Consider the following 24,377-nt stretch of genomic DNA (forward strand, 5'->3'; position numbering starts at 1 on the left):
CACCCCGGGGGGCGCGGCCGGTCCCGCCCCGTCCCACGCGCCGGTCCCGCCGTGGGGAAGCGCCGGGAGGCGGCGGCGGCCTCGGGACGTGGGTGAGTGTGGGGTCGGGGGGGGTGGGGGGGTGTCGGTGGCCGTGGCCGTGGCCGTGTCCCCCGCGGCCGTGTCCCCCCGTGACAGGTGACCGTGACCCCACGGGGGGCCGTGACCCCGCTGACCCACGTGGGAAGTGCGACCCTGACCCCACGCGGCGCAGGGGGGGGGGTGGGGTGTGTCCCCGTGACCCGGGGGGGGTCCCCAGCGGGGTGGGGGGTCGCAGCACCTGTGTCCCCCCCGTGTGTCCCCCCACGTGTCCTCGTCCCCCCCTCCCCGTGTCCCCCCCCCTTTTGTTTCCCCGAAGCCGCCGCAGCTTCTGCTTTCGGGGGGCGGGTGACGGCCCACGCGGGGGGGGGCGGGGGGGGACACGGAGCCTGGTCGGGGGCCCAGGGGGGGCTGTGGCACCGCTGCACCCACTCGTGTCACGAGCTGCCCGGCCTCAGCCCCTTCCCAGCCCCTCACACACGTGTCATGAGCCCACCAGGCCTCAGCCCCTCTCACACTCATGTCACAAGTTTCCAGGTCTCAGCCCCTCTCACCCACACACGTCACGGCCGGGCTCTGACGGGCGCCCCGGTGTGTGTCCCCCCCCCAGGCCCCGCCATGAACCCCCCCCCGCGGCGGGTGCGGCTGAAGCCGTGGCTGGTGGCCCAGGTGAGCAGCCAGCGGTACCCGGGGCTGCGGTGGTTGGACCCCGAGCGGCGCCGCTTCGTCATCCCCTGGTGCCACGCGACCAGGAACCCCCCCACCCCCCCTGAGCATGACACCATCTTCAAGGTGACGAGGGCAGGAGGGGGGGATGGGGGGGGCGGGGGGGTGATGAGGGGGACGTGGGGTGGCAACAGGGACGGGGGGGGATGGGGGGGACAAGGGGGATGGGGGGGACAATGAGGTGACAAGGGGCACAAGGGTGGGGGGGGGACACGGGATGGGGGTGATGGGGGACGGGGTGACAAGAGGGACAGGGGATGGGTGACAAGGACATGGGCTGGGTGATGGGGTGACAAGGGGGACAATGGGGACAGGGATGGGGTGATGGGGGGACAAGGGGGATGTGGGGGGGACAATGAAGTGATGGGGGGCGTGGGGTGACAAGGGGGACGGGGTGATGGGGGGACACAGGATGGGGGTGACAGGGGCGAGAGGGTGACAAGAGGGACGGGACAGGTGACAAGAGGACAGGGGGTGGGTGATGGGGTGACAAGGGGGACAGTGGGGTGATGAGGGGGATGGAGATGTGGGTGTCAGGGTGATGGGTGACAGGGGGGACAGGGGATAGGGGTGATGGGGGACAGGGGGGATGTGGGGGGGCAGTGGGGTGATGAGGGGGACGCGGGGTGGGGGTGACAGGGGCAAGGGCGTGACAAGGGGCCCCCCCAGGCCTGGGCGCAGGTGACGGGCCGGCTGGGGACGGGCGCGGCCCCCGCGCGCTGGAAGGCGACGCTGCGCTGCGCGTTGCACAAGAGCCGCGAGTTCCGGCTGCTCCTGGACGGGCCCCGCGCGCGGCCCCCGCGGCCCTTCCGCGTGTACGAGCTGTGTGCGGAGCCCCGCCGCGGTGAGGGGGGGGACCCCAAAACACACCCCAACCCCCCGCACCCCCGGGACACGTCACTTTGGGGAGACCCAGCACCCCACGAGCGCCCAGCACCCCAAAACTGCCCAGCACCCCCTAAGGACCCAGCACCCCAAAACCGCCCAGCACCACGCAAAGACCCAGCACCCCAAAACAAGGTCTCAGAACCCCCAAATAAGGCCCCAGCACCCCACAAGTACGCAGCACCCCAAAACCCCCCAGCACTTTTTAAGGACCCAGCACCCCAGAAATCCCCAGCACCCCACAACTCCTCAGCACCCCAACACTCCCCAGCACCCCATAAGGACCCAGAACCCCTCAGTGCCCCAGCACCCCAAAAGGTCCCAGCACCCCACAAGTCCCCAGCACCCCAGAACTGCCCAGCACCCCACAACTCCCCCCCCCGCACCCCCCATCTCGCCCTCACAGATGGGGCGGCCGAGGAGGACTGTGACAGCGGCGAGGAGGAAGAGGAGGAGGAGGAGGAGATGAGCCAGGTACATGGGGGGGGGTTGGGGCGGGGGGACACCCCCAAACTGGGGACACCTCAGGGGATCGGGGGGTGGGGGGATCCCTGTACCCCAACCCGTCACCACCCCCCTCTCTCCCCGCAGCTCCAGAAGTTGACAGCTCTGAGCATCGATGGTGAGTGGCATCGAGGGGGGGTGTGTGTGTGTGTGTCAGTTGGGGTGCCCCCCCACCCCATGCAGTTTCGGGGGGTCCCGTGGACACCCCCCGACCCCCCGCTTGTACCCCCAGACACCCAACCCAGGGGGGACCTGCTGCCCCCCTGGACTGAGGAGGAGGAGGAGCCCCCCTTCAGCGGCTGCGCCCCGGGGCCCCTCGCTCCGCCCCCCCCCCCGCTGCTCCCCGAGGAAGTGGGGGGCACCCAGGGGCCCCCCGAGCTGCCCCCCGCTCCTCTCGCTGAGGGGGGGCCCCCCCTGGGCACCTTGGGCCCCCCCACCGCCTGCCCACTGGCCCCCATGGGCCACGACGTCCCCAACCTGCTCATCAGCCCCCACATGCTGCCACGTAAGGGGGGGGGGCTGGGGGGGCCACAGAGGTGGGGGGTGATCGGGAAGGGGGGGGATGGGTGAAGGTGGGGGGGGTGGCCATGGGGTGGTTGGGCACTGGTGGGGGTGGGGGGGGTGGCCATGAGGTGAATGGATGGTGGCCATGGGGGTGGGGTGGCCACAGGGTGGCTGCATGGCGGTGGCCACAGGATGGCTGCATGGCGGTAGCCACAGCTATGGGGTGGCTGGATGGTGGTGGCCATGGGTGTGGAGTGGCCATGGAGTGGCTGGACGGTGGTAGCCATGGGTATGGGGTGGCTGAACAGTGGTAGCCACGGGTGTGGGGTGGCTGGACGGTGGTAGCCACAGGTGTGGGGTGGCTGGACAGTGGTAGCCACGGCCATGGGGTGGCTGGACAGTGGTAGCCACGGGTGTGGGGTGGCTGGACGGTGGTAGCCACGGGTGTGGGGTGGCCACCCCACCATCCCTGGCGCTCCCCCCCCTTCCAGTGACCGACCTGGAGCTGGAGTTCCGGTACCGCGGCCGCCAGGTCTCGGCTGTCACCATCAGCCACCCCCACGGCTGCCGCCTGTTCCACAGCCGCCTGCGGCCCACGCGCGAGCGGGTGGAACTCTTCGGGCCGCTGGCGCTGGAGCAGGTCCCCTTCCCGCCCCCCGACACCATCCCCAACCAGAAGCAGCGATTTTACACCCAGCAGCTCCTGGAGGTGCTGGACCGGGGGCTCCTCCTGGAGCTGCAGGGGCAGGATCTTTACGCCCTTCGCCTCTGCCAGTGCAAAGTTTTCTGGACGGGGCCCTGCGCCCCCCCCGGCCCCGGCCCCAACCCCATCGAGAGGGAGAAGAGGACGAAGCTCTTCAGCCTCGAGGGGTTTCTCAATGGTGAGAGAAGGGGATGGAAGGGGAGCGAGGGGGGGGGGGTGTTCTTCTGTGCCCCTGGGGGACGCTGGGTGGGATGGGAGGGGGCAGCTGGCAGCGGGGAGGGGGGGGGATACGGGGTGGTACGTGGGGACATGGGGGGTGAGGGCGGATCAAGGTGGGGATGGGGGACAGCGGGTGGAATGGGGAGAGCAAGGTGGGGTGGGGGGACATGGTGGCATTGGGGGGACACCAGGTGGTACATGGGGACCTGATGGTGTGGGGGGACCAAGCTGGGATGGGAGACACCAGGGGAATGGGGGGACCAAGCTGGGATGGGGGGACTTGGGGACATGGTGGGGGGACACCAGGTGGCACGTGGGGACCTGATGGTGTGGGGGAACCAAGCTGGGAATGGGGGGACATAGAGGGGACACCAGCTGGCATGGGGGGATCAAGATGGGATGGGGGGGACACCAGGTGGTACATGGGGACCTGATGGTGTGGGGGGACCTGGTGGCATGGGGGGACCAAGTTGGGATGAAGAGATGTGGTGGCATTGGGGACACCCCCCCCCCCCCATCCCCCCCCCCCAGCATGGTGGGACCTGGTGGCATGGGGGGGGACACCAGGTGGTATTGGGGGACCTGATGGCGTGGGGCCACCAAGCTGGGAACGGGGGGACATGGGGGGGCCACCAGCCACCCCTCACCGCGGCGTTGGGCCCCGCAGGCCTCATCCTGTTCCAGAAGGGGCAGAGCACCACCCCCCCCCCCTTCGAGATCTTCCTCTGCTTCGGCGAGGAGTGGCCGGACCAGAAGCCCAAGGAGAAAAAACTCATCATGGTGCAGGTTTGGTGCCGGGGGGGAACACGGGGCGGGGGACACACGGGGTGGGGGGACACGGGGGGGTGTCCCCACGCTGACAGGGTCGGGGCGTCTCTCGCAGGTGGTGCCGGTGGCGGCGCGGCTGCTGCTGGAGATTTTCTCGGGCGAGTTGTCGTGGTCGGCCGACAGCGTCCCGCTGCAGATCTCCCCCCCCGACCTCAAGGACAAGATGGTGGAACAGTTCAAGGAGCTTCACCAGCTCTGGCAGAACCAGCAGCGGCTGCCGACGGCGCAACCGCAGCTCGTCACCGCTAACGGGGGCCCCTGGGTGCTGCCACCCCCGTGACACCGCGCGGGGGGGGGACATGACACCCAGGGGCCACCCCCAGCCCCGCCACCGCAAAGCCGCTGGGGGTGACGCTCCCCAAATCCCCCCAGAGAAGCTGGATCCACCCCCCCGCAGGATACAACAGGGGGGGTTTCCCCCACCCCCTCCCATAGTTTTGGGGTGAAAAACCAAAAAAATGGGGCTGGGATAAGGCCGCGCTGAACCTACCCCGCTGCTGCCCCGGGGATGCGGCTCAGGGCAGCCTAAAGCCAAGCCCCGGCCCTGAGAGAAAAACGAGGCCGGGAGTTGGGGTTTTAATTTAATTTTTTTTTTTTCAGTTTTTTGTTGTTTTTATTGTTCTCGAGATGGCTACACACCCCCGGAGGGAACAAGCACGCGCTCCAGCCCCCCGCGCCCGCCCGCTCCCCGCCCTGCCCTCGCTCCAGCCGGCTCCTCCCCGCACGCTCCAACTCTAAAATAAAGCCAATAAAACCACCAAAAAAACCCCCAAAACAACCCCCCCAAACAAACAACCCCCAAAACAAAAACCAAACTAAAGAAAAAGAAGCAAAAAAAAAAAAAATTAAAATAATATATAATATTTAAACAGTCCGTCCCGCTTGCGTTTTCTCCGGGAGGTCGCCACCAGGCAGGACACAGCGGGCTCGGGGTGGGCAGAGAAAAATCTATTTTAAAACCCCCATTTTTCCTGAAATAATAATTTTTATTGTTTGTTTTTTGTTTGTTTTTTTTTTTTTTTTTTTCCATTTCACAGAAAGTTTTCTCCTTCGCTCTTTGTTTTGCTGCCGGGCAAATCCGTGTTCCTCCGGTGTTTGGTGGTGGTTGGGTTTTGTGTGGTGGGGTTTTGGTTTTTTTTTTTTAATTTTCTTTGTTTTGTTTGATTTTGTTTTGTTTGTTTTTTGTTTTGTTGGTTGGTTCATTGGTTGTTTCATTGGTTGGTTGTTTCGTTGGTTGGTTGGTTGTTTCGTTGGTTGGTTGGTTGGTTCGTTGGTTGGTTGGTTGGTTCGTTGGTTGGTTGGTTGGTTGGTTCGTTGGTTGGTTCGTTGGTTGTTTCATTGGTTGGTTGTTTCGTTGGTTGGTTGTTTCGTTGGTTGGTTGTTTCGTTGGTTGGTTGGTTCGTTGGTTGGTTGGTTCGTTGGTTGGTTGGTTCGTTGGTTGGTTGGTTCGTTGGTTGGTTGGTTCGTTGGTTGGTTGGTTGGTTGGTTGGTTCGTTGGTTGGTTGGTTCGTTGGTTGGTTGGTTCGTTGGTTGGTTGGTTCGTTGGTTGGTTGGTTCGTTGGTTGGTTGGTTGGTTTGCTGTTTGTTTTTCTGTTTTTTTTCCCCCCGTTGGTTTGTTTTCTGGTTTCAGTAGCCGATCTTCAGGAAGCGAATCCTCTGGGAGAGCGGGATCCCCTCGAGCCGTCCCTCCCGCGCGCGGCCCCGGCTCGCAGGACGCGCTGGAGCGAGTGAAAACCCTCGGCCACGATGAACTTTGCTGATTGTGGGACACATTCTTGGTTTTCTTCGTTTCCTGTCTTCTAATTAAACAGACCTTCCTGGGAAGGGGGCGGGGAGGGAAGGGGGATTCAGGCCTTTTCTCTCCGGCCCCGCGTGGCCGCGGGGTCCCGCCGGCGGCTCTTACCTGGGCGCGCGCCGGAGCTATCGGAACAGGCGGGTGAAGTCCCGCAGGGCCCAGCAGACTTGTTTACATTCCTCAGCGCTGAAAAAAGGGGTGACATTTAAAGGGGGAATATTTGGGGGGGTGACGTCGGGGAAGGTGGCCGGGCTCGGCTCTGAGATAGCGTAGGGGCAACCGTAGGGATAAAATGGGCTCAGTAGCCCCCCAGGGCCGTCCCCGTGCCCCAGGGATGGTGGGGGGAGGCCAGGAGCCACCGCTCAAGGTGGGGTTTGGGATCTCTGGGAGCGTTTTTGGGGGGTGGGAGTGGCTGATGTCCCCAAAACAGCAGCACGGGTGGAGCTGGGGGGACGGGGGGCGCTGGCCCGCGGGTGGCTGTGGCTTGCCGCGGTGACTCGGAGGAGCGAGGAGGTGGCTTGTGAAGTCAACCCGGCAGGGCGGGAGCGGAAAAACCCACTCAGAGATGGAAAAGGCAAACGGGTGCCCTCCAAAAAGCGAGGCCTTCCGTGGGCTGCGCCAGGAGCCGTGGGGCCCCATGTGCCCCCCCACCAGCGCTTTGTGGCTACTGGAGGCTGAGCGGTGGCCAGCAGCGGGTGGGAGGGGGCTGCGGAGGTCCCCTGAGCCCTGCTCACCTCGTGACCTGCTTGTGGAAATCCGTCAGCTGTTTGTGTGTGACCTGGATGGCTCCTCCCGTCGTCTCCTTTGGTAGCCCCTTCAGCGAGTTCTCCAGCCAGCGGCAGAACGTCTGCGGGAAGCGAGAAACAAGGAGAAACTCAGCCCGAGGAGCCAACGCCAGGTCCCACCCCCCCGCTTTTGGGGGGGGGCGGGGAGGGTGCGGGATCATCCTAATTCACCTTTAGACCTCTGAGAAAAAAACCTCAAGATGTTCTTAACCAGATCCTTAACCTGTGTAGCCTTGCTGAGCTGCTCACTCCAAGGCGATCACTCATTTCTTATCTTTTGTCTAAAACTTAATACCTGAGATTAATCTTTGGTAATTCAGCTCGACTGGGTTTTAAGCCAGCCCTGAGGAGGGGCTGACCAGGGCACAGACCAGCAGTGTGGGCACTGAACTGTCAGTATTGTTCTTATAAACCTATAAACCAATACCTATGGATCAATTCCTCCTGCTGTCAATAATAGCCTAAAAAAATAATCTTAGAGCCCCTGTATCCCATTAATTAAACCTATAAACCAATATCTATTTATTGATTACTCCTGCTATAACATCCCCCAAAAAAGTCTTAGAGCACTTGTATCCTATTAATTAATCCTATAAACCCATATCTATTGATCAATCCCTCCTGCTATTAATAATATCCTAAAGAAGTGTCTTCTTAGAGCACCTGTATGCTATTAACTAAACCTATAAACCAATATCCATTTATTGATTACTCCTGCTATAACATCCCCCAAAAAAGTCTTAGTGCCCCTGTATCCCATTAATTAAACCTGTAAACCCATATCTATGGATCAATTCCTCCTGCTGTCAATAATATCCTGAAAAAAATAATCTTAGAGCCCCTGTATCCCATTAATTAAACCTATAAACCAATAACTACTGATCAATTCCTCCTGCTATTAATAATATCCTAAAAAAGTGTCTTCTTTCTAAGAGCTCGTTCCTTTTCCACTCTGCCCGTGTCACTCTCACAGGACGGTTCTTGGAGCAGCTCTCTCCTGTTCATTGACCCCACAGACCAGCATCTATCGATCCGTTCCTCCTGCTGCCGGCTCCACCCCACACCCCAGGTCTCCCCCCGAGGCTCTCACCGGCCGGTCGATCTGCATGATCTCCCAGAGCACCTCGGCCACGTCGGGCAGGGTGTAGGGGGGCAGGCAGAAGCAGCACGTGTGCAGCAGTTGGTTGACGAGCTGTTGGCCCAGCTGGTTCATCACCTGGTTGATGAGCTCCTTCCTCACTTCAAAGTCCTCCTCGTGCTGCGGGAGGAAGAGGAGGGAAGGGCGTGAGCTTGGCGGGTGTCCCCGCAGAGGAGGAACTGAGGAGGATGGGGGGGGCGGACTCACGTCGTTGGCCACCCCGGTGTGGATGAGGTCGCGCAGGAACTTCATGACGCTGCAGTTGGCGTCCCGGTGATCCAGGGTGGTGGCGGCGATGGCCCACTGCAGGATGGGGATCATCACCTGGCTGCGCAGCAGGGTCACGGGGCTGCGCTGGATGAACCTGCCCGGGCAGAGGGACAGACGGACGTCACCGGCGCGTGGCCCCGCCCTGCCCCTCCCCGCGGAGGGCGCGGCCGTCAGGCACGGAGACAGGAGCTGCCTGTTACTGACTTATTGATTTGAGCCCATTTTAATGATCTGAATTCAAATCAGGAACGATTTAGAGTAACTACACAACCAGTTATGCTGCTACAAAGTCCTTTTTAAAGCCCCAGGCTGAGGCCACGTAGACCAGTGACCATTAACCACATTTCTAGTCGAAGAAGATGACCCATAACGAGATACCATCGTTAGACTGTTCATAAGGACAATTTATTGCCCTGTAGACCAAGTGTTGTAAAAGTTACATTGTGAAAGGGCCTCGAAGCATGTTAAAGTCACAACGTGAGCCAAAAATCCTCGGGTCAAGGGCACTGGAGGGTCTTTTTTTTATCAATTACTCCTGCTATTAATAATATCCTAAAAAAAAGAGTCGTCTTAGAGCACCTGTACGCTCTTCATTAAAGCTATAAACCAAGGTCAGTAGTCTGTGGCGGTCGCAAAAGCAGCCCCCTGGCTCATTTCAGGACTCAAGTGTGTGTGACCAGAAGGAGGTTGGAATATGAAAATGAGTTACAGGAACTGGCAGTTTGTGTAGGAGAGTTTAATTAACATTTATTAATGTATCCTAGATAATCAGCGTGCTACACGAGTCAGGTTGTTGGGGAGACAACTCCCCTCCGCACCCGGCCGGTCATAAACGAGTGTGTCTGGTTATCTACATCAAATTAGTGTCGATAAGTTCTTTTATCCCGTTTTGGTGACACAGGGACCCCCCCCGCAGGGGTTGGGGTGTCCCCGCGCGGCAGGAGAGCGCGTGGGTACCTGGCTGCTAGTCGGAAGAGGTCGTCCACGGTGTCGGGGTGGTTTTGAAGGCCGTTGGGCTGCTCTAGGAGTTGGAAGGTGGGTATGCATAGCGCCTGGGAGAAAGGTTGTGGGGAAATTCGTTAGTAATTAGCGGTGATTACAGCCCTGCTCGCTGCAGGGATCGCACCAGAGCGGGTCAGGCCGTGGCGCCTCAGGTTTGGGTCGCTCCTCCCCGTGGGGTACGTGCCCCGAGGCAGCTCCTGAAAGAAGCTGCTCACCAGTTCTGCTTTAACCAAAAAAAAAAAACCAAAACCTTCTCCCCCCACCTTGGTTCTGGTCACCCAACCGCCAATTTATGGGAGAGCAAAGAGGGGCTGGGAGCAGCCTGGGTTGGGGGGAAACGGCTCTGCTCGGAGCGGGCGGCCCGACCCCCAGCGCAGAGCGGCCGGTACCGTGCTGGCACGTGGAGAGAAGTGCAGAAACGAAGGTGGTGAAGGGTCTGGAGAACCAGTTGTATGACTGGGGGAACTGGGGGGGTTCAGTCTGGAGAAGAGGAGGCTGAGGGGAGACCTCATGGCCCTCTGCAACTCCCTGAAAGGAGGGTGCAGAGAGGGGGGATGAGTCTCTTTAACCAAGTAATAAGCGATAGGACAAGAGGGAATGGCCTCAAGCTGCGCCAGGGGCAGTTTAAGTTGGATATTGGGAAAAATTTCTTCCCCAAAAGGGTTGTCAAGCGCTGGAAGAGGCGGGAAGAGGTGGAGTCACCATCCCTGGGGGTATTTAGAAGACGTGTAGACGTGGTGCTTGGGACGCGGGTTGGTGCTGGGTGAATGCCTGGACTCGATGATCTTCAAGGTCTTTTCCAATCAAAATGATTCTAAATTAGTGAGGGGGGAAGGCGCCCCGCCGGGGCTCGGCACCCACCTGCAGCATGTCGAGGAGCCCCTGCCGGCACCCCTCCTCCATGCCGTACTCGTCCACCAAGATGCTGCCCAGGTAGAGGAAACAGGAGTGCTGGTGCGCCCGGTAGACGTTCACCATCTGCGGGGAGACACGCACCGGGGGCAGCGCCAAGGCCGCCCCCTCCCCGCCAACGCCGTGGGCACCAGCGCAGAGAACCCGGTGGCCGTGGGCCTTCCTGAAGAGCTTGGACCCACTGTGGAGCCCCCAAACCGGCTGCACCCCAGGGGCTTCCTGACAGTCCCCAAATCCATGAGCTTCGTAGAATCACAGGATGGTTTGGGGTGGGAGGGACCTTAAAGATTGTCCAGTTCCAACCCCCCTGCCCCGGGCAGGGACACCTTCCACTAGCCCAGGTTGCCCAAAGCCCCGTCCAACCTGACCTTGAACCCTTCCAGGGAGGGGGCAGCCACAGCTTCTCTGGGCAACCTGTGCCAGGGCCTCACCCCCCTCACAGGGAACAATTTCTCCCTTAGATCTCATCTAAATCTCCCCTCTGTCAGTTTAAACCCGTTCCCCCTCGTCCTATCCCTCCCCCCTTTCCTGTAGCCCCTTTCAGTCCTGGGAGGCCGCTCTAAGGTCTCCCCGGAGCCTTCTCTTCTCCAGCTGAACCCCCCAACTCTCTCAGCCTGTCCTCACAGGGGGGTGCTCCAGCCCCCCCAATAATCCTCATCCCAGCCCTTCCCCCAGCCCCACAGTGGGCAGGGGACCCCTTGAAGTACTTGCTCAGGTCTGGTCTTGCACTCAGGAGCATCTTGGTGCTCTCCCTCGTTTTTAACCCCTCCTCAGCCCAGCACAAGCACGGGGCAGAGCAGGGGGCATCAAACATCAGGCTGTCAGCCCTACGAGAGTCGCGCCACATGGAGCTTCCCGCAGCCCTCTCAAACCACAGCTACAACTGCAGGAACCCCCCGAGCCGCGGAGTGTTTTCTGATCACAGGATTGCAACATCCTTCCCCCCGCCCCCCAAACACAACCTCGAGCGGGGGCTTTGCGGGCGGCGGGCGCCGTACCTGGGTGACGAGCGGCTGCAGCAGCGCGGCAGAGCCTTTGCCCACACAGCGGACGGCGAAGCGCAGGCACCGGCAGCACCGCTCCACGATGCGGTTATCGGCACTGTGTTTGTTCAGGGTCTCCGACAGCACGGGCCAGATCTGAGAGCACACAGAACCATCTGGGTTGGAAAAGCCCTTGAAGCTCCTCCAGTCCAACCATGAACCTCACCCTGACCGTTCCCAACTCCACCAGATCCCTCAGCACTGGGTCAACCCGACTCTTCAACCCCTCCAGGGATGGGGACTCCCCCCCTGCCCTGGGCAGCCCATTCCAACGCCCAACAACCCCTTCTGCAAAGAAATCCTTCCGAAGAGCCAGTCTGACCCTGCCCTGGCGCAGCTTGAGGCCATTCCCTCTTGGCCTGCCGCTGGTTCCTTGGCTCAAGAGACTCATCCCCCCTCTCTGCACCCTCCTTTCAGGGAGTTGCAGAGGGCCAGGAGGTCTCCCCTCAGCCTCCTCTTCTCCACACTAAACCCCCCCAGTTCCCTCAGCCGCTCCCCATCACACCTGTGCTCCAGACCCTGCACCAGCTCCGTTGCCCTTCTCTGGACACGTTCGAGTCATTCAATGGCCTTTTTGGAGTGAGGGGCCCAAAACTGAACCCACTCATCGAGGGGCGGCCTCACCAGTGCCGAGCACAGGGGTCAGATCCCTTCCCTGTCCCTGCTGGCCATGCTACTGCTGATACAAGCCAGGATGCCATTGGCCTTCTTGGCCACCTGGGCACACTGCTGGCTCATTATCAATCACCCCCCCCACGTCCCTCTCTGACTGGCTGAGAGAAGGGTGAAGCTGAACCACAGTAACTTCCTCCTACCCAAAAATAGACCCAAATCCCTGCTGCTGTCAGGCAAACACCACTGGGGTCCTGAAAACAAGAGGCACCCACGTTACGGGATGTGTAAATTAGCTTTACGTAGGAGCAAAGAGCTCAGATTGGCTTAACAGGCTGCCAACGTCACAAGGGCAGGGAAATAAAAGCGCTGGGGATGTTTCCAGAGCCAGGTTCCCCCTTTCCAGGGGTTTGAAGAGCCGAATCCCACCCCATCACCCATCCCTGCTGACAGGGGGGAAGGTGCTTCTCCCCGACACCGCACCTGCCCGGCAGCCGGGGACTGCACCCCAACCCATCGATCCCCCCTCCTCCAAATCCAGAAATTCCTTCCCCAAACCGGGACCCACTTACTTCCTGAATGACTTTTTGGCACGGATGGATCTGTCCATTTTCTACAATGGGGTTGGTGTGTCTGTGAAAAGCAGCGGAGGGTTAATGGTGGGTTTTCTACACCATCAGGTTTTTGTTTAAAGCCGAGGGGTTGGAGGCTGCAGGACGAGGAGCTGAACCTTGGCTTAAGAGGGGTTGGGGAGCCTTGAACTTGGGGAAGAAGCAGCTTCCAGCTTGTTCCTCCCAGGGCCAGGGGGGACAACGAGCCGTCACAGATTTGGTTTTAGGCCTCTGGGTGAGCAGCTTTGACCCACACGCTCGCAACGGCCCTGCCCGGGCTGTGCCAGCCCCCCACCCTCACCTGAATATGACAGCAAGTCGATCCAGGGGCACAGTAGGGTCTGAGGAGAGGCCGTTGCTTGGCTCCTGAGAGAGCAGCTAAAAAACAAGGGAAAACAATGGGATTTCAGGACCAGAGGTGCCTGAGAAAGACCAAAGCCTGGATGCCAGACCCCACCAGCAGCCCCTTGGTGTCCCCGTCGGGCCAAAGCAGAGCAGACATCTCCTCCCACCCTGGCAGCTCCTGGTTGTCCCTAGAAGACCAGAAGCCGTGCACATCCCTTTCTTGAGGGGTCCCTCCCTCTTCCTGCCACCCCCGTTGAGATTTCTGCTCTCCCTTACCCTGGAGCAGCACAGAAAGGTCACCCACCAGAATGTGACGCTTTGGGGCCCCATGTCCCACAGGGAAGGCAACTTCCCACGTTCTCCACCCCGGAGACACGGGGTGAAGGTGTTTGAGGGGGGGTTCAGGTGGCTCCTGCTACATAAACTGGTTTCTAGGGACTGTTTTTTCCCCTGTTTTATTAGCAGCGATGTATTTCTCAGCCAGGAGAGACTTTGGGATGAGTCTGGTCTCAGTGATGGACTCCTCCAGCTTTTGAGGACACACAATTCCCGCGGCAGATCAAGGCACCGCACAAAGACGGAGCCGCGGCAGCTCGACGGCCTCCGCTCTGTCCCCACCAAAGGGGTGTCGGCCAAGGGGCAGGTGAAGGTGGCTCCGAGCAGGACATACCTTTTTCAGCGCCATCACTTGCACGGCGCAGAGTTCGCTGAGGCATTCTGCTATCTTCTCCAAGGGGAGCCTGGCGAGGACCAAGGCTGTCCCTGAAAGCAAGAGGAGACGCGCTCAGGAGCAGGAAGGCAGCGCTGGAGCGCAGTCGCAACACCAGACAGGTCCTCGGACAGGTCCTGCCTCCTGAGACTGGAAGAGGTTCACAGAATCCCAGAATCATCTCAGCTGGAAAAGCCCTTGAAGCTCCTCCAGTCCAACCATGAACCTCACCCTGACCGTTCCCAACTCCACCAGATCCCTCAGCGCTGGGTCAACCTGACTCTTCAACCCCTCCAGGGATGGGGACTCCCCCCCTGCCCTGGGCAGCCCATTCCAACGCCCAACAACCCCTTCTGCAAAGAAATCCTTCCGAAGAGCCAGTCTGACCCTGCCCTGGCGCAGCTTGAGGCCATTCCCTCTTGTCCTGCCGCTGGTTCCTTGGCTCAAGAGACTCATCCCCCCTCTCTGCACCCTCCTTTCAGGCAGTTGCAGAGGGCCAGGAGGTCTCCCCTCAGCCTCCTCTTCTCCACACTAAACCCCCCCAGTTCCCTCAGCCGCTCCCCATCACACCTGTGCTCCAGACCCTGCACCAGCTCCGTTGCCCTTCTCTGGACACGCTCGAGTCATTCAATGGCCTTTTTGGAGTGAGGGGCCCAAAACTGAACCCACTCATCGAGGGGCGGCCTCACCAGTGCCGAGCACAGGGGTCAGATCCCTTCCCTGTCCCTGCTGGCCACGCTAGTGCTGATACAAGCCAGGATACTATTGGCCTTCTCAGCCACCTGGGCACACTGCTGGCTCATTATCAATCCCCCCCAGGTCCCTCTCTGACTGGCAGCTCTCCAGCCACTCCTCCCCAAGCCTGTAGCGCTGCTGGGGGTTGTTGTGGCCCAAGGGCAGCACCCGGCATTTGGCCTTAGGGAAACTCCCCCAGTTGGCCTCAGCCCATCGCTCCAGCCTGTCCAGATCTCTCTGCAGAGCCTCCCTACCCTCGAGCAGATCAACACTCCCACCCAACTGGGTGTCCTCTGCAAACTGACTGAGGGTGCACTTGATCCCCTCGTCCAGATCATCAATAAAGATGTTAAACAGGAGTGGCCCCAAAACCCAGCCCTGGGGGACACCACTCATGACCGGCCGCCAACTGGATTTAACTCCGTTCCCCACCACTCTCTGGGCCCAGCCTACCAGACAGTTTTTAACCCAGCAAAGCGTGTGTCCATATGAGCCACGAGCAGCCAGTTTTGCCAGGAGAATGCTATGGAAACAGTGTCAGAAGCCTTTCTCTGCCACTTAAACCCAACTCTTTTGGTTAAACCAGACAGCAAAATGCTTTCTGCGGGGTGGGAGGGAGGAAGGGATGGCGGCGTGTGGGTGCAGACAGACAACACGGGCACATCTGGGCACCCCGGCGCATCCCCGCAGCGTCCTTGTCCCCACCCAGCAGCTTCAGGAGGTTTTATCGACCCGCGGTGAAGGCGTTTTAGGGTTTCCACAGAAATGAAATAGGAAGACGAGCGCTGGAGCTGCTGCCCACTGCCGCATCACAACCCCCCCACCCTGCCCCATGTTGGAGGCACCGGCAGAGCACAGGGCTGACGACAACACCAGGGGGAAAAATTCTCCCCAGCTCATTCCTTGTGTAGTTTTAAAGAAAGAGGAGAAAATACTTTGCTGGCAGGGAGAGGAGCAGCACGGGAGCGTGGTTAATGCTGTTTGTATCAAAACGTGAGTGCAAACCAGTGAAAAAACATGACTTTTGTCTCTTTGCAGAATCCCAGAATCATTCAGGCTGGAAAAGCCCCTCGGGATCATCGAGTCCAACCCTCAGCCCTACTCTACAAAGTTCTCCCCTACCCCACATCCCCCAACAGCTCATCCAAACGGCCCTTAAACACACCCAGGGATGGGGACTCCACCCCCTCCCTGGGCAGCCTATTCCACTCTGACCACTCTTTCTGGGAAACATTTTTCCTCCTGCCCAGTCTGAACCTCCCCTGTTGCAGTTTAAAGCCGTTCCCTCTTGTTCTGTCACTAATTCCCTGGGAGAAGAGACCAGCACCAACCTCTCTACAACGTCCTTTCAGGGAGCTGTAGAGAGTGATGAGGTCTCCCCTCACCTTCTCCTCCTCACACTGAACAGTCCCAGCTCCTTCAATCTCTCCTCACAGGATTTATTCTCCAGGCCCTTCCCCAGCTCGTTGCCCTCCTCTGCCCTCGCTCCAGCCCCTCGAGATCTCTCTCGTATTGAGGTGCCCAAAACTGGACACAACACTCCAGGTGTGGCCTCACCAGTGCAGAGCACAGGGGGACTATCACCTCCCTGCTTCTGCTGGTCACACTAGTGCTGATACAAGCCAGGATGCCGTTGGCTTTCTTGGCCACCTGGGCACACTGCTGGCTCCTGTTCAGCTGCTGGTCAATGAGAACCCCCAGACCCTTCTCTTCCAGACAGCTCCAGCCACCCCTCCCCAAGCCTGTAGCCATGCAGGGGGTTGTTGTGGCCCAAGTGCAGGACCTGGCACTCGCCCTTGCTGAAGCTCATCCCGTTGACGTTGGCCACTGATCCAACCTATCCAGGTCTCTCTGTAGAGCCTCCCTGTCCTCGTGCAGATCGACACTCCCGCTTCACTTGGTGTCACCCGCGCACTGACTGATGATACACTCTATGTCCTTATCAAGACAATAAAGATGTTGAACAGAAATGGTCCCAGCCCCGAGCCCTGAGGAACACCACCTGTGACCGGCCACCAGCTGGATTTAACCCCATTGACCACCACTCTGGGACCATCCATCAGCCAGTGCTTGACCTAGCAGACCCTTCGCTCATCCAGGCCACGAGCAGCCAGTTTTTCTATGAGAATTCTGTGGGGAACTGTGTCAAATGCATCGTGGAGCCGCAATAGGGCTCCCTTTGCACAAGCTCGGGAGCTGCCCCACTTTTAAAGGTTTCAGAAATACCCGAGTCCGTCAGGAACCTTTGCAGCCTGGACACGAGTCCTGCATGGCCACGACACCAGCCGTGGTTGAAGAGGCAGATGATGCCCAAAGGCCTGGTGAGAAGCGAACACTCCGATGGCCAGCACACCCACCTAGTTGAAAAACGTGGTTTTCAGGGGAGCTGAAAAATTACATTCCTGTGCCCAAACTGTCTCTAAAACGACAAATACTTGCAATTTTCCACCCTGCGCGTACAGCGGCCAATTTCCAAGTGCCTGGATATAGCAGTAACTCACGGCTAGCCTGGCTGTGAGCACAGCAAATGTTTTTTTCCTGAATTTCAAGCTCAGAGCAGGGATGGAAATAAGTTAAAAACCCAGAAAGGATCTTGTTCTACCTCCCACCCCATGCAAGCTCGTGAGAAGACTAAATGTGGACGCGTGGAGCGCCTCAGGGTGAACACAAGACGCTCTCATCTAAGGAAAAAAAAGGTGTGAAAACAGGGTTGTGGCACCCGTGGTGAGCGACCCGCTGACAAAACAGGGAGTGTTTGTCCACACGCACCTTTCAGGAGCCCCACAGCAGCCTCTGGAGAGAGCGTGAAGGAGTCGAGGGAACGGGCTATCTCCAGCAGCCCATTAAAGTGCTGAGCCATGTGGTCGCGACACACCGAGCAGATATTGTGGATGGCTTTGGCCGCCGCCGAAGCCAACCGCCTGTCACACAGCCCTTTCATCAGGTAACCCAGCACAGGATCTGCGGAGGAGAAAAACGGGGTGAAAAGGGGGTTCCCGGGGAGCAGGTTGGCCGCAGGGCAGCAGGGAGAGGAGAGGCTCACCCAGGAACTGCGGGTTTCTGTCCACCACCTCGCTCATCTCCCCCACCAGCTCAATGCTGGTGTAGCGGACGGCGGTGTGCACCGTCTCAGGGAGGCGAACCACCCCCTCCAGCACCTCCACCAGCGTCGGGTTATTCTCCCTGAGGGGAAAAAAAGCAGCTGGTTTAGCCCCAAGGCAACTCCTGGACTGTTTCCACGGAGTAGCTGGTTTTATTGAACTGGATTCGATGGATTGAGGGCACCCTCAGTGAGTTCACCAATGACACGAGCTGTGGTGACACACTGGAGGGAAGGATCCATCCAGACCTGGACAGGCTGGAGAGCTGGGATGTGCAAACCTCATGGAGTTCAACAAGGCCAAGGGCAAGGTCCTGCCCATGGGTCGGGGCAATCCCAAGCACAAACCCAGGCTGGGCAAGGAGGGGATGGAGAGCAGCCACAAGGAGGAGGACTTGGGGGGTGGAAAACTGCCTGTGAGCCAGCAACGTGCGCTGGCAGCCCAGAAAGCCACCCGTGTGCTGGGCTGCACCCAGAGCAGTGTGGGCAGCAGGGCGAGGGGGGGATTCTCCCCCTCTGCTCCGCTCTCGGGAGACCCCCCTGCAGTGCTGGGTCCAGCTCTGGGGGCACCAACAGCAGAAGGACACGGACCTGCTCGAGCGGGGCCAGAGGAGGCCACGAAGATGCTCGGGGGGCTGGAGCACCCCCCTGTGAGGACAGGCTGAGAGAGTTGGGGGGTTCAGCTGGAGAAGAGAAGGCTCCGGGGAGACCTTAGAGCGGCCTCCCAGGACTGAAAGGGGCTACAGGAAAGGGGGGAGGGACTCGTCATCAGGGGGGAGGGATAGGACGAGGGGGAACGGGTTTAAACTGACAGAGGGGAGATTTAGATGAGATCTAAGGGAGAAATTGTTCCCTGTGAGGGGGGTGAGGCCCTGGCACAGGTTGCCCAGAGAAGCTGTGGCTGCCCCTTCCCTGGAAGGGTTCAAGGCCAGGTTGGACGGGGCTTTGGGCAACCTGGGCTAGTGGAAGGTGGCCCTGCCCAGGGCAGGGGGCGACACTGGATGGGCTTTAAGGTCCCTCCCAACCCAAACCAGTCTGTGATTCTATGAAACCCTTGAATTGGGGGACTCCTGTTAAGGAAGGAGCTCTTCAAAGAACTTGGGTGATCATAAAATACTCCTCCTTTCCTGAAACATCTGCCACACATTTTAAATTGTGGTAAGATCATTTGGTTTTTTTCTTTAAAAATTAAAATGAATGTTTCATTTTTCCAAAACACTTGAAATCTAAAGTGGAAGGTGCCCCTGCCCGTGACAGGGGGGTTGGAACTAGATGGGCTTTAAGGTCCCTTCCAACCCAAACCATCCTGTCATTCCACGAGTCTGTGAAAGCCCCCAGGGAGGCAGAAGAGATCTGAGAAGGTCCAACTGCTTCACGCGCCCCCAGCTCCGTCCTGGACCCGTATTTGTGAGCAGGAATTGGAGAGCTCATGCCTGGGGCTGAAGAACTGCCCCCTCAGCCAGGGGTACTGCTCTGCTGCGGGACAGACCATGTAGGCTAAGGATTATCTGAAATAAAGCGTGGGGTTTAGAAGTTTCTGCCTGGGAAAGGACCTTCCTAAGAGTATCTTTGGGATATTGGTGGTATCTCTGCAAAACTCGCTCGGAGGCCAGGCCTGACCGCGTGGCCCTCACGGACACGAGCAGGATGGTCAACACTCACTGGTCGACGCTCTTCGCTATGGAGGCCATGATGAAGAGGACGGCTTCCGTCACCTCCCAGGGCGGATTCCCGTCCTTCAGAGTCGCGTAGAGCTGCGAGGAAGAGAATCAGTCACAAAAGAAGCTACGAGCAGAGCTGGGGGGTGAATCCCACCCCGCGAGCTGGCCCGCCCGCTCCTCACCTCCTCCCACCCGCCGCGGGCCTGCAGGAACCCTGGTGTTCCACAGACCACCCTGCTGGCTTTGGGGACCAGAGAATCGTTTCCCTGTGATGTGAGACCTACTTCAAGCCACGGGTGCTTCCCTGCGCAGGAGACGCCGCGTGCAGCCTCCTCCCCACCCTGAAAGGCCACCAGGGCTTTGGCTACCTCCCGCAAACCCACCTGAGCAAAACATTCCACCGAGCCCACCAGGAAGATCAGGTCTTTCACCAGGTCTGAAACCCGCATCCGGAATTCCCCAAAATCATCCGTTTCCTCTGGGACACCCTCCTAAGAGAGACGAGGGAGAGAAAAAGGGTGAGAGCAGCTCAGAGAAATCCAGGTTTCCCCACCCCCTCCCCAGCTAAGAAAAACCAAGCAATTCCACTTTAGAGACGAGATCCACCGTTCCTGCCCTCCTCTCCCCAGATCAAGCTGCTTGAAGGAGAATCCTGCACAAAGAAAACATGCTGTGTGTTCCTGCTCTGAGGGGGTGGAAATCAAGGGGATGAGGAGCCGAGGAAGGGAAGGAAGAAGGATGAAGTGCCCCAGGTTTTGAGGAGGGAGACGACAGCACTGCGCTAGCGAGCTGCACGAGCTGTATTCCAAGACAAAGGCCCCTGAGCAGGGGACGACGTGTCCCTCCGCAGCGCTCAGAACCTGGGGGGGAGCTGGGAGAGGGTCAGCCCATAGCGGCCAGACACCACAAAGCTCTGTTAGAAGAGCTGGCTTAATAAAAGGTGTTTAATACAGCGATTTTAATCACTCCCCATCCTCTCTCTGCAACGACTCGCAGAGCCCCGCAGCTACGGGGAGCCACCAGCTCCAGAACAGAGACGTCCCACCCTGCTAAGGCTTGGACTACCAGCCCAAACCAGAGCTGACCTAGAGATAAATCCTGTATATTTTATAACTGATAACGCTGTGCTAACAGGTATTGTACTCAGTTATAACAAACCACCTATTCTGATGTAAAAAGTGGAAGTATTGAAGCCTGAGCAACAGGCCCCGAGCTGAAGCTGCTCAGTGTTAGTCATTAGTGAAATACGTACGCTCATTAACGGAGGGTGTAGCTTAAACATCATAAACCATGTCTATCCTCAACATATCTTCAGGTTTCTTTGTGTGTGTGGGCAAGATAACGGGGCTGTGGAGCCAGGTGTCTGGCCTTGTGACCTGATGGATGACCTTGCTCAGAAATTAGTTAGATAAGCGGGGAAACTCCCTTGGCTTCTCCCTCGCGCCCTGGCCAGGCTCTGGGGGAATCTAATGCGAGAGTCAAGCCAGATATTTTCCGCTCAAAACAAAGGTGCCGGTTATTCTGGGTGGCTGATTTTTGGTATATTAAGGCCGGACCCGCTCGCAGCGACTCTGGCTGCCTCAGCTACGCGTGGACACACCGCGTGGGACCTCCCACTCCCCGGGAAAGGCTCAACAAATCCTCGCTGTAACCGGGGCTGCCCAGCGCCTGCGGGGCTGGGTGATGGGAACGGGTGCAAGTGGGGATGGATCTTCCTTAATCACTGTTCTCTCTCTCATGTAGTAATGATGTGATGCATTACCCTGTATTTTCCTATTTAAGTGCACTATTCTGCCTTTTCTTACTGCGTGTTTTCTGTATTACTCTGTTACATCATTTAGTTATCCCCAGTAAAACACGCCTGCGCTTTTCACTCTGGCATCCAAGTTTGATTAGCATCCTTAATCAACAAAACACTCCCCAGGAAGCAAACGCAGCCTTACGTGGTCAGAATCGAGCTGGCAGTGCCGGGCCAGAGCGTGGAGAAGGCGCTGTATGTAGGCTTTGAAGATGCTGTGGATGACCGCGTCGTCTGTCTTGTACAGGTGCTCCCCCAGTCTGTACCAGAAGTTAAATGAAATTTCTACCACCTGTTTAAGAAAGAAAAATTCAGCTTTTTTTTTTTTTCCCCTCCGCTCCCAGTGGAGAAATCTCGGGGGGTGCTGGCAGCGTGGTGGAGTACCCCAGCTTCACAGCAGCACGGCTTCATCACGCCCCCAGCTTCACCCATCTCCTCTGCTGCTCGTCACTTAATAAAGGATTTGAAACCCGCTGCCTGAATCTCAAAACCTCTCACCAGCCCTCAGGACTAAAAGCATTTTTCCCGGCAAAATTAACACCGAAGCGTTAAGAACCATCTCTCGCTTCAAAGCGAGGCTTCGTTTTGCATCACTCACAGCTGCCAGCGATAAGTTTTTATCTCCCTGACCCCCGACAGAAACAAACATCTCCAAGAAAACAGCTCAGGCTGGAAGGGGACGTCGCTCCGGTTATAAAAAAAAAAAAAAGAGTGTGGATTATTTTAGGAGCAGCTGCAGAGCTTCAAGTCCTCCTAAGCATCGCTGGCACAAGATCATGCCCAAAGGGGACTGAGCTTAAAAGACCTGGAGAGGGGACTAAAAGAGGCACCGAGGCCCAGGCCAGCGCCACAGAGACCCAGTGAAGCACAAACTGCTCCACCATTTCCGTGGCAAGCGAGTCCCCGCGGGTCGCATCGCAGTGGCCATCGTTTCTGAGCTACCTCGCCCGCCTGCTTAGGTCTGACCTACCTCCGGGGCGCTGAAAAGCCTCTGGAAATCCCAGTCCTGGATTTCCCATCCTCCCATCCAGTGCTTCGGCGGCCGCAGCCCTCCCCCAGACCTCGAAGAGGGAGGGGGAGCGCACCCCAGCAAATCCCAGCTGGCACCTGCCCGCTCCCCGCGGCTGATTTAGCGGGATGACCCCTCTGTGAAGGAATTGAACTCGGACTAAGTCAGCCAGGGGCCAGCTACTGGGATTTAATTAACAGCTTTGGCAGAATAAAAGGAGATTGACTCTTAAATACGGTGTTCTGTACGGCGGGACGGTCGGGGAGCTTTGCTGCAAAACATTTCACCGACTTAAGAGGGCAAAGTCGCACTGCAATCCCCGCAAAGCTTGACTTAAGTTGGAAAGAACATAAGGGAGGCTTTCAGAGCTGTACTTGCAGTCCCACACATCCCGGAGGCTGGGAAAGGGAAGCGGAGCCAAGTTTCTGCCTCACGAACGCAGAGCGGGCGTTTCGCAGCCAGCAGCTCGGAGGAACTGAAGCCTCCTGACCACGTGGCAGCATCAGAGAAAGGTTTTTCCACTGACTCAACTCTGGCCGAGTGAGATTTGGCCATGGGGGTGAGGAGAAAAGGGCGGGTAAACCCTCACTCACCTCGTACTGCGGGTGACCCGCACATATCAGCAGCAGCTCCAGCGTCCGCAGGTCACCCAGCCCTTGGCCCGGCGTGCAAACGATTTTATCTAGGAACGTCTCGCACAGCTCGGTGAAAACACGGCAATAATTGAGCACCCTGGTGAAGAAAAAAAAAGAGGGCACAAGTCAGAAAGATCCGCCCAGCACAGGAGAGATTCGGGTTGTGCAGGTAACGTGCCCCGGAGCTTCGACTCAGATCAAAAAATACCAACTTCTGCTTCAACTTTCCATCAGCACCTGGGAAACAGTGAAACAGGGGAACTTTGGTCAGAAGTAGGTAAAAGTACTGAGTTTCAATAAGCAAATCTTAATGAAATTTTCATTCTGACCCACAGCATCGGAGAAAACTTCTCCAAAACCACAGCACAGGGCGAGAAGGCACAGGACGTCCGTTACGAAACAGCGTGAGTCTCATCAGCACCCGGCAGGTGCCACCTTTCAGAAGACAAATCTACTGAGCGACCCCAAAAATAAACCCAGGATGTCCCACTGCCTAATGCTGCAGCTGCTCTTAAGACACGTGTCATTTAGCAGCTGAGAGGGAGCTTGGCTCTGCTTTAAGACAGCAGAACCAGGGGGAGGAGCGAAGGTCCTGCAGCCAGAGCACGGGGTGATGGAGCACGCTCCCGTAACACGACCTCAAACGAGGGAGTTGGGGGAAAGGTCTGAGATAAACCACTAGTCCCGGGCTTTGGTTTTAGTATTCCCATTCTGGAGAGGTTTAGGAAATCATGAGCCAGCAGTGTGCCCAGGTGGCCAAGAAAGCCACTGGCATCCTGGCTTGTATCAGCACTGGTGTGACCAGCAGAAGCAGGGAGGTGATAGTCCCCCTGTGCTCTGCACTGGTGAGGCCACACCTGGAGTGTTGTGTCCAGTTTTGGGCACCTCAATACGAGAGAGATCTCGAGGGGCTGGAGCGAGGGCAGAGGAGGGCAACGAGCTGGGGAAGGGCCTGGAGAATAAATCCTGTGAGGAGAGATTGAAGGAGCTGGGACTGTTCAGTGTGAGGAGGAGAAGGTGAGGGGAGACCTCATCACTCTCTACAGCTCCCTGAAAGGACGTTGTAGAGAGGTTGGTGCTGGTCTCTTCTCCCAGGGAATTAGTGACAGAACAAGAGGGAACGGCTTTAAACTGCAACAGGGGAGGTTCAGACTGGGCATGAGGGAAAAATGTTTCCCAGAAAGAGTGGTCAGAGTGGAATAGGCTGCCCAGGGAGGGGGTGGAGTCCCCATCCCTGGGTGTGTTTAAGGGCCGTTTGGATGAGCTGTTGGGGGATGTGGGGTAGGGGAGAACTTTGTAGAGTCGGGCTGAGGGTTGGACTCGATGATCCCGAGGGGCTTTTTCCACCCTGAATGATTCTGGGATTCTGTGAAATCCTAAAGCAACATGCACCCAGAGATGTGCTGCAAAGACACCCTAAAGCCTGACTTAAAGACAGAGGCGTGAGATTCTCCCCCACGTGAGAACTATTATCATTTTTTTTTACATCCCTTTAGACAACCGGCGTATCCCCACCAGCAGACTGAACACGGCGAGATGTCACCAGCGCCGCCAGCAGGGCCTTTACCTGCTACCTGGGAGCGCTGAGGGGAACCCACCTTCTCCGAGACAGACTGGAGAGAAAATGTCTTAATTACACCTCATTCCTGCAGACGAAAGCTTCCACATTTTTCAGAAAGTCCCAGAGCGAAGGGATGCTACCGCAGAGACAATCTTACCGAGCAGAGAGGGTGTGATAACAAACATTGACACGGCTGCCAACTGAAGACT

General features: G+C 58.2%; 2 protein-coding genes across 5 annotated transcripts in view; one reads left to right on the forward strand and one right to left on the reverse strand.

The window, feature by feature from the left end:
• Window positions 1-5,320, forward strand: IRF5 (interferon regulatory factor 5). Its single transcript, XM_074869617.1, has 9 exons — window positions 1-92; window positions 689-870; window positions 1,474-1,648; window positions 2,096-2,163; window positions 2,281-2,311; window positions 2,426-2,698; window positions 3,189-3,578; window positions 4,287-4,405; window positions 4,503-5,320. The coding sequence occupies exons 2-9, from the start codon at window positions 697-699 to the stop codon at window positions 4,725-4,727; spliced, it is 1,455 nt and encodes a 484-aa protein (XP_074725718.1). The 5' UTR covers window positions 1-92; window positions 689-696; the 3' UTR covers window positions 4,728-5,320.
• Window positions 5,321-5,482: 162 nt separating this feature from the next.
• The window catches only part of TNPO3 (transportin 3), a 49,879-nt gene continuing 30,984 nt past the window's right edge, over window positions 5,483-24,377 (reverse strand). For 2 of the 4 annotated variants that reach the window (XM_074869610.1, XM_074869613.1), the window contains exons 7-22: window positions 22,566-22,704; window positions 21,109-21,255; window positions 19,549-19,656; window positions 19,167-19,258; window positions 17,448-17,587; window positions 17,174-17,365; window positions 13,631-13,722; window positions 12,917-12,993; window positions 12,577-12,637; window positions 11,348-11,488; window positions 10,299-10,415; window positions 9,393-9,487; window positions 8,373-8,529; window positions 8,118-8,285; window positions 6,977-7,089; window positions 5,483-6,428 (exon numbers count right to left, since the gene is read on the reverse strand). In XM_074869610.1, the coding sequence (XP_074725711.1) occupies window positions 6,368-6,428; window positions 6,977-7,089; window positions 8,118-8,285; window positions 8,373-8,529; window positions 9,393-9,487; window positions 10,299-10,415; window positions 11,348-11,488; window positions 12,577-12,637; window positions 12,917-12,993; window positions 13,631-13,722; window positions 17,174-17,365; window positions 17,448-17,587; window positions 19,167-19,258; window positions 19,549-19,656; window positions 21,109-21,255; window positions 22,566-22,704 (1,900 nt within the window). In that variant the 3' untranslated portion in view covers window positions 5,483-6,367. The remainder of the gene's footprint in view (window positions 6,429-6,976; window positions 7,090-8,117; window positions 8,286-8,372; window positions 8,530-9,392; window positions 9,488-10,298; window positions 10,416-11,347; window positions 11,489-12,576; window positions 12,638-12,916; window positions 12,994-13,630; window positions 13,723-17,173; window positions 17,366-17,447; window positions 17,588-19,166; window positions 19,259-19,548; window positions 19,657-21,108; window positions 21,256-22,565; window positions 22,705-24,377) is intronic. The other 2 variants (XM_074869612.1, XM_074869611.1) reach the window with 2 other exon arrangements.

Source organism: Strix uralensis, chromosome 5 (genome assembly GCF_047716275.1).
Source record: "Strix uralensis isolate ZFMK-TIS-50842 chromosome 5, bStrUra1, whole genome shotgun sequence".
NCBI classification, from domain to species: domain Eukaryota; kingdom Metazoa; phylum Chordata; class Aves; order Strigiformes; family Strigidae; genus Strix; species Strix uralensis.

Bases quoted from the DNA above. Each gene is read 5' to 3' on its own strand.
- IRF5 (XM_074869617.1), top strand. From the start codon at position 697: ATGAACCCCCCCCCGCGGCGGGTGCGGCTGAAGCCGTGGCTGGTGGCC. The intron at 2,699-3,188 runs GTAAGGGGGGGG...CCCCCCTTCCAG, and splicing joins CAGCCCCCACATGCTGCCAC to TGACCGACCTGGAGCTGGAG. The intron at 4,406-4,502 runs GTTTGGTGCCGG...CGTCTCTCGCAG, and splicing joins AAAAACTCATCATGGTGCAG to GTGGTGCCGGTGGCGGCGCG.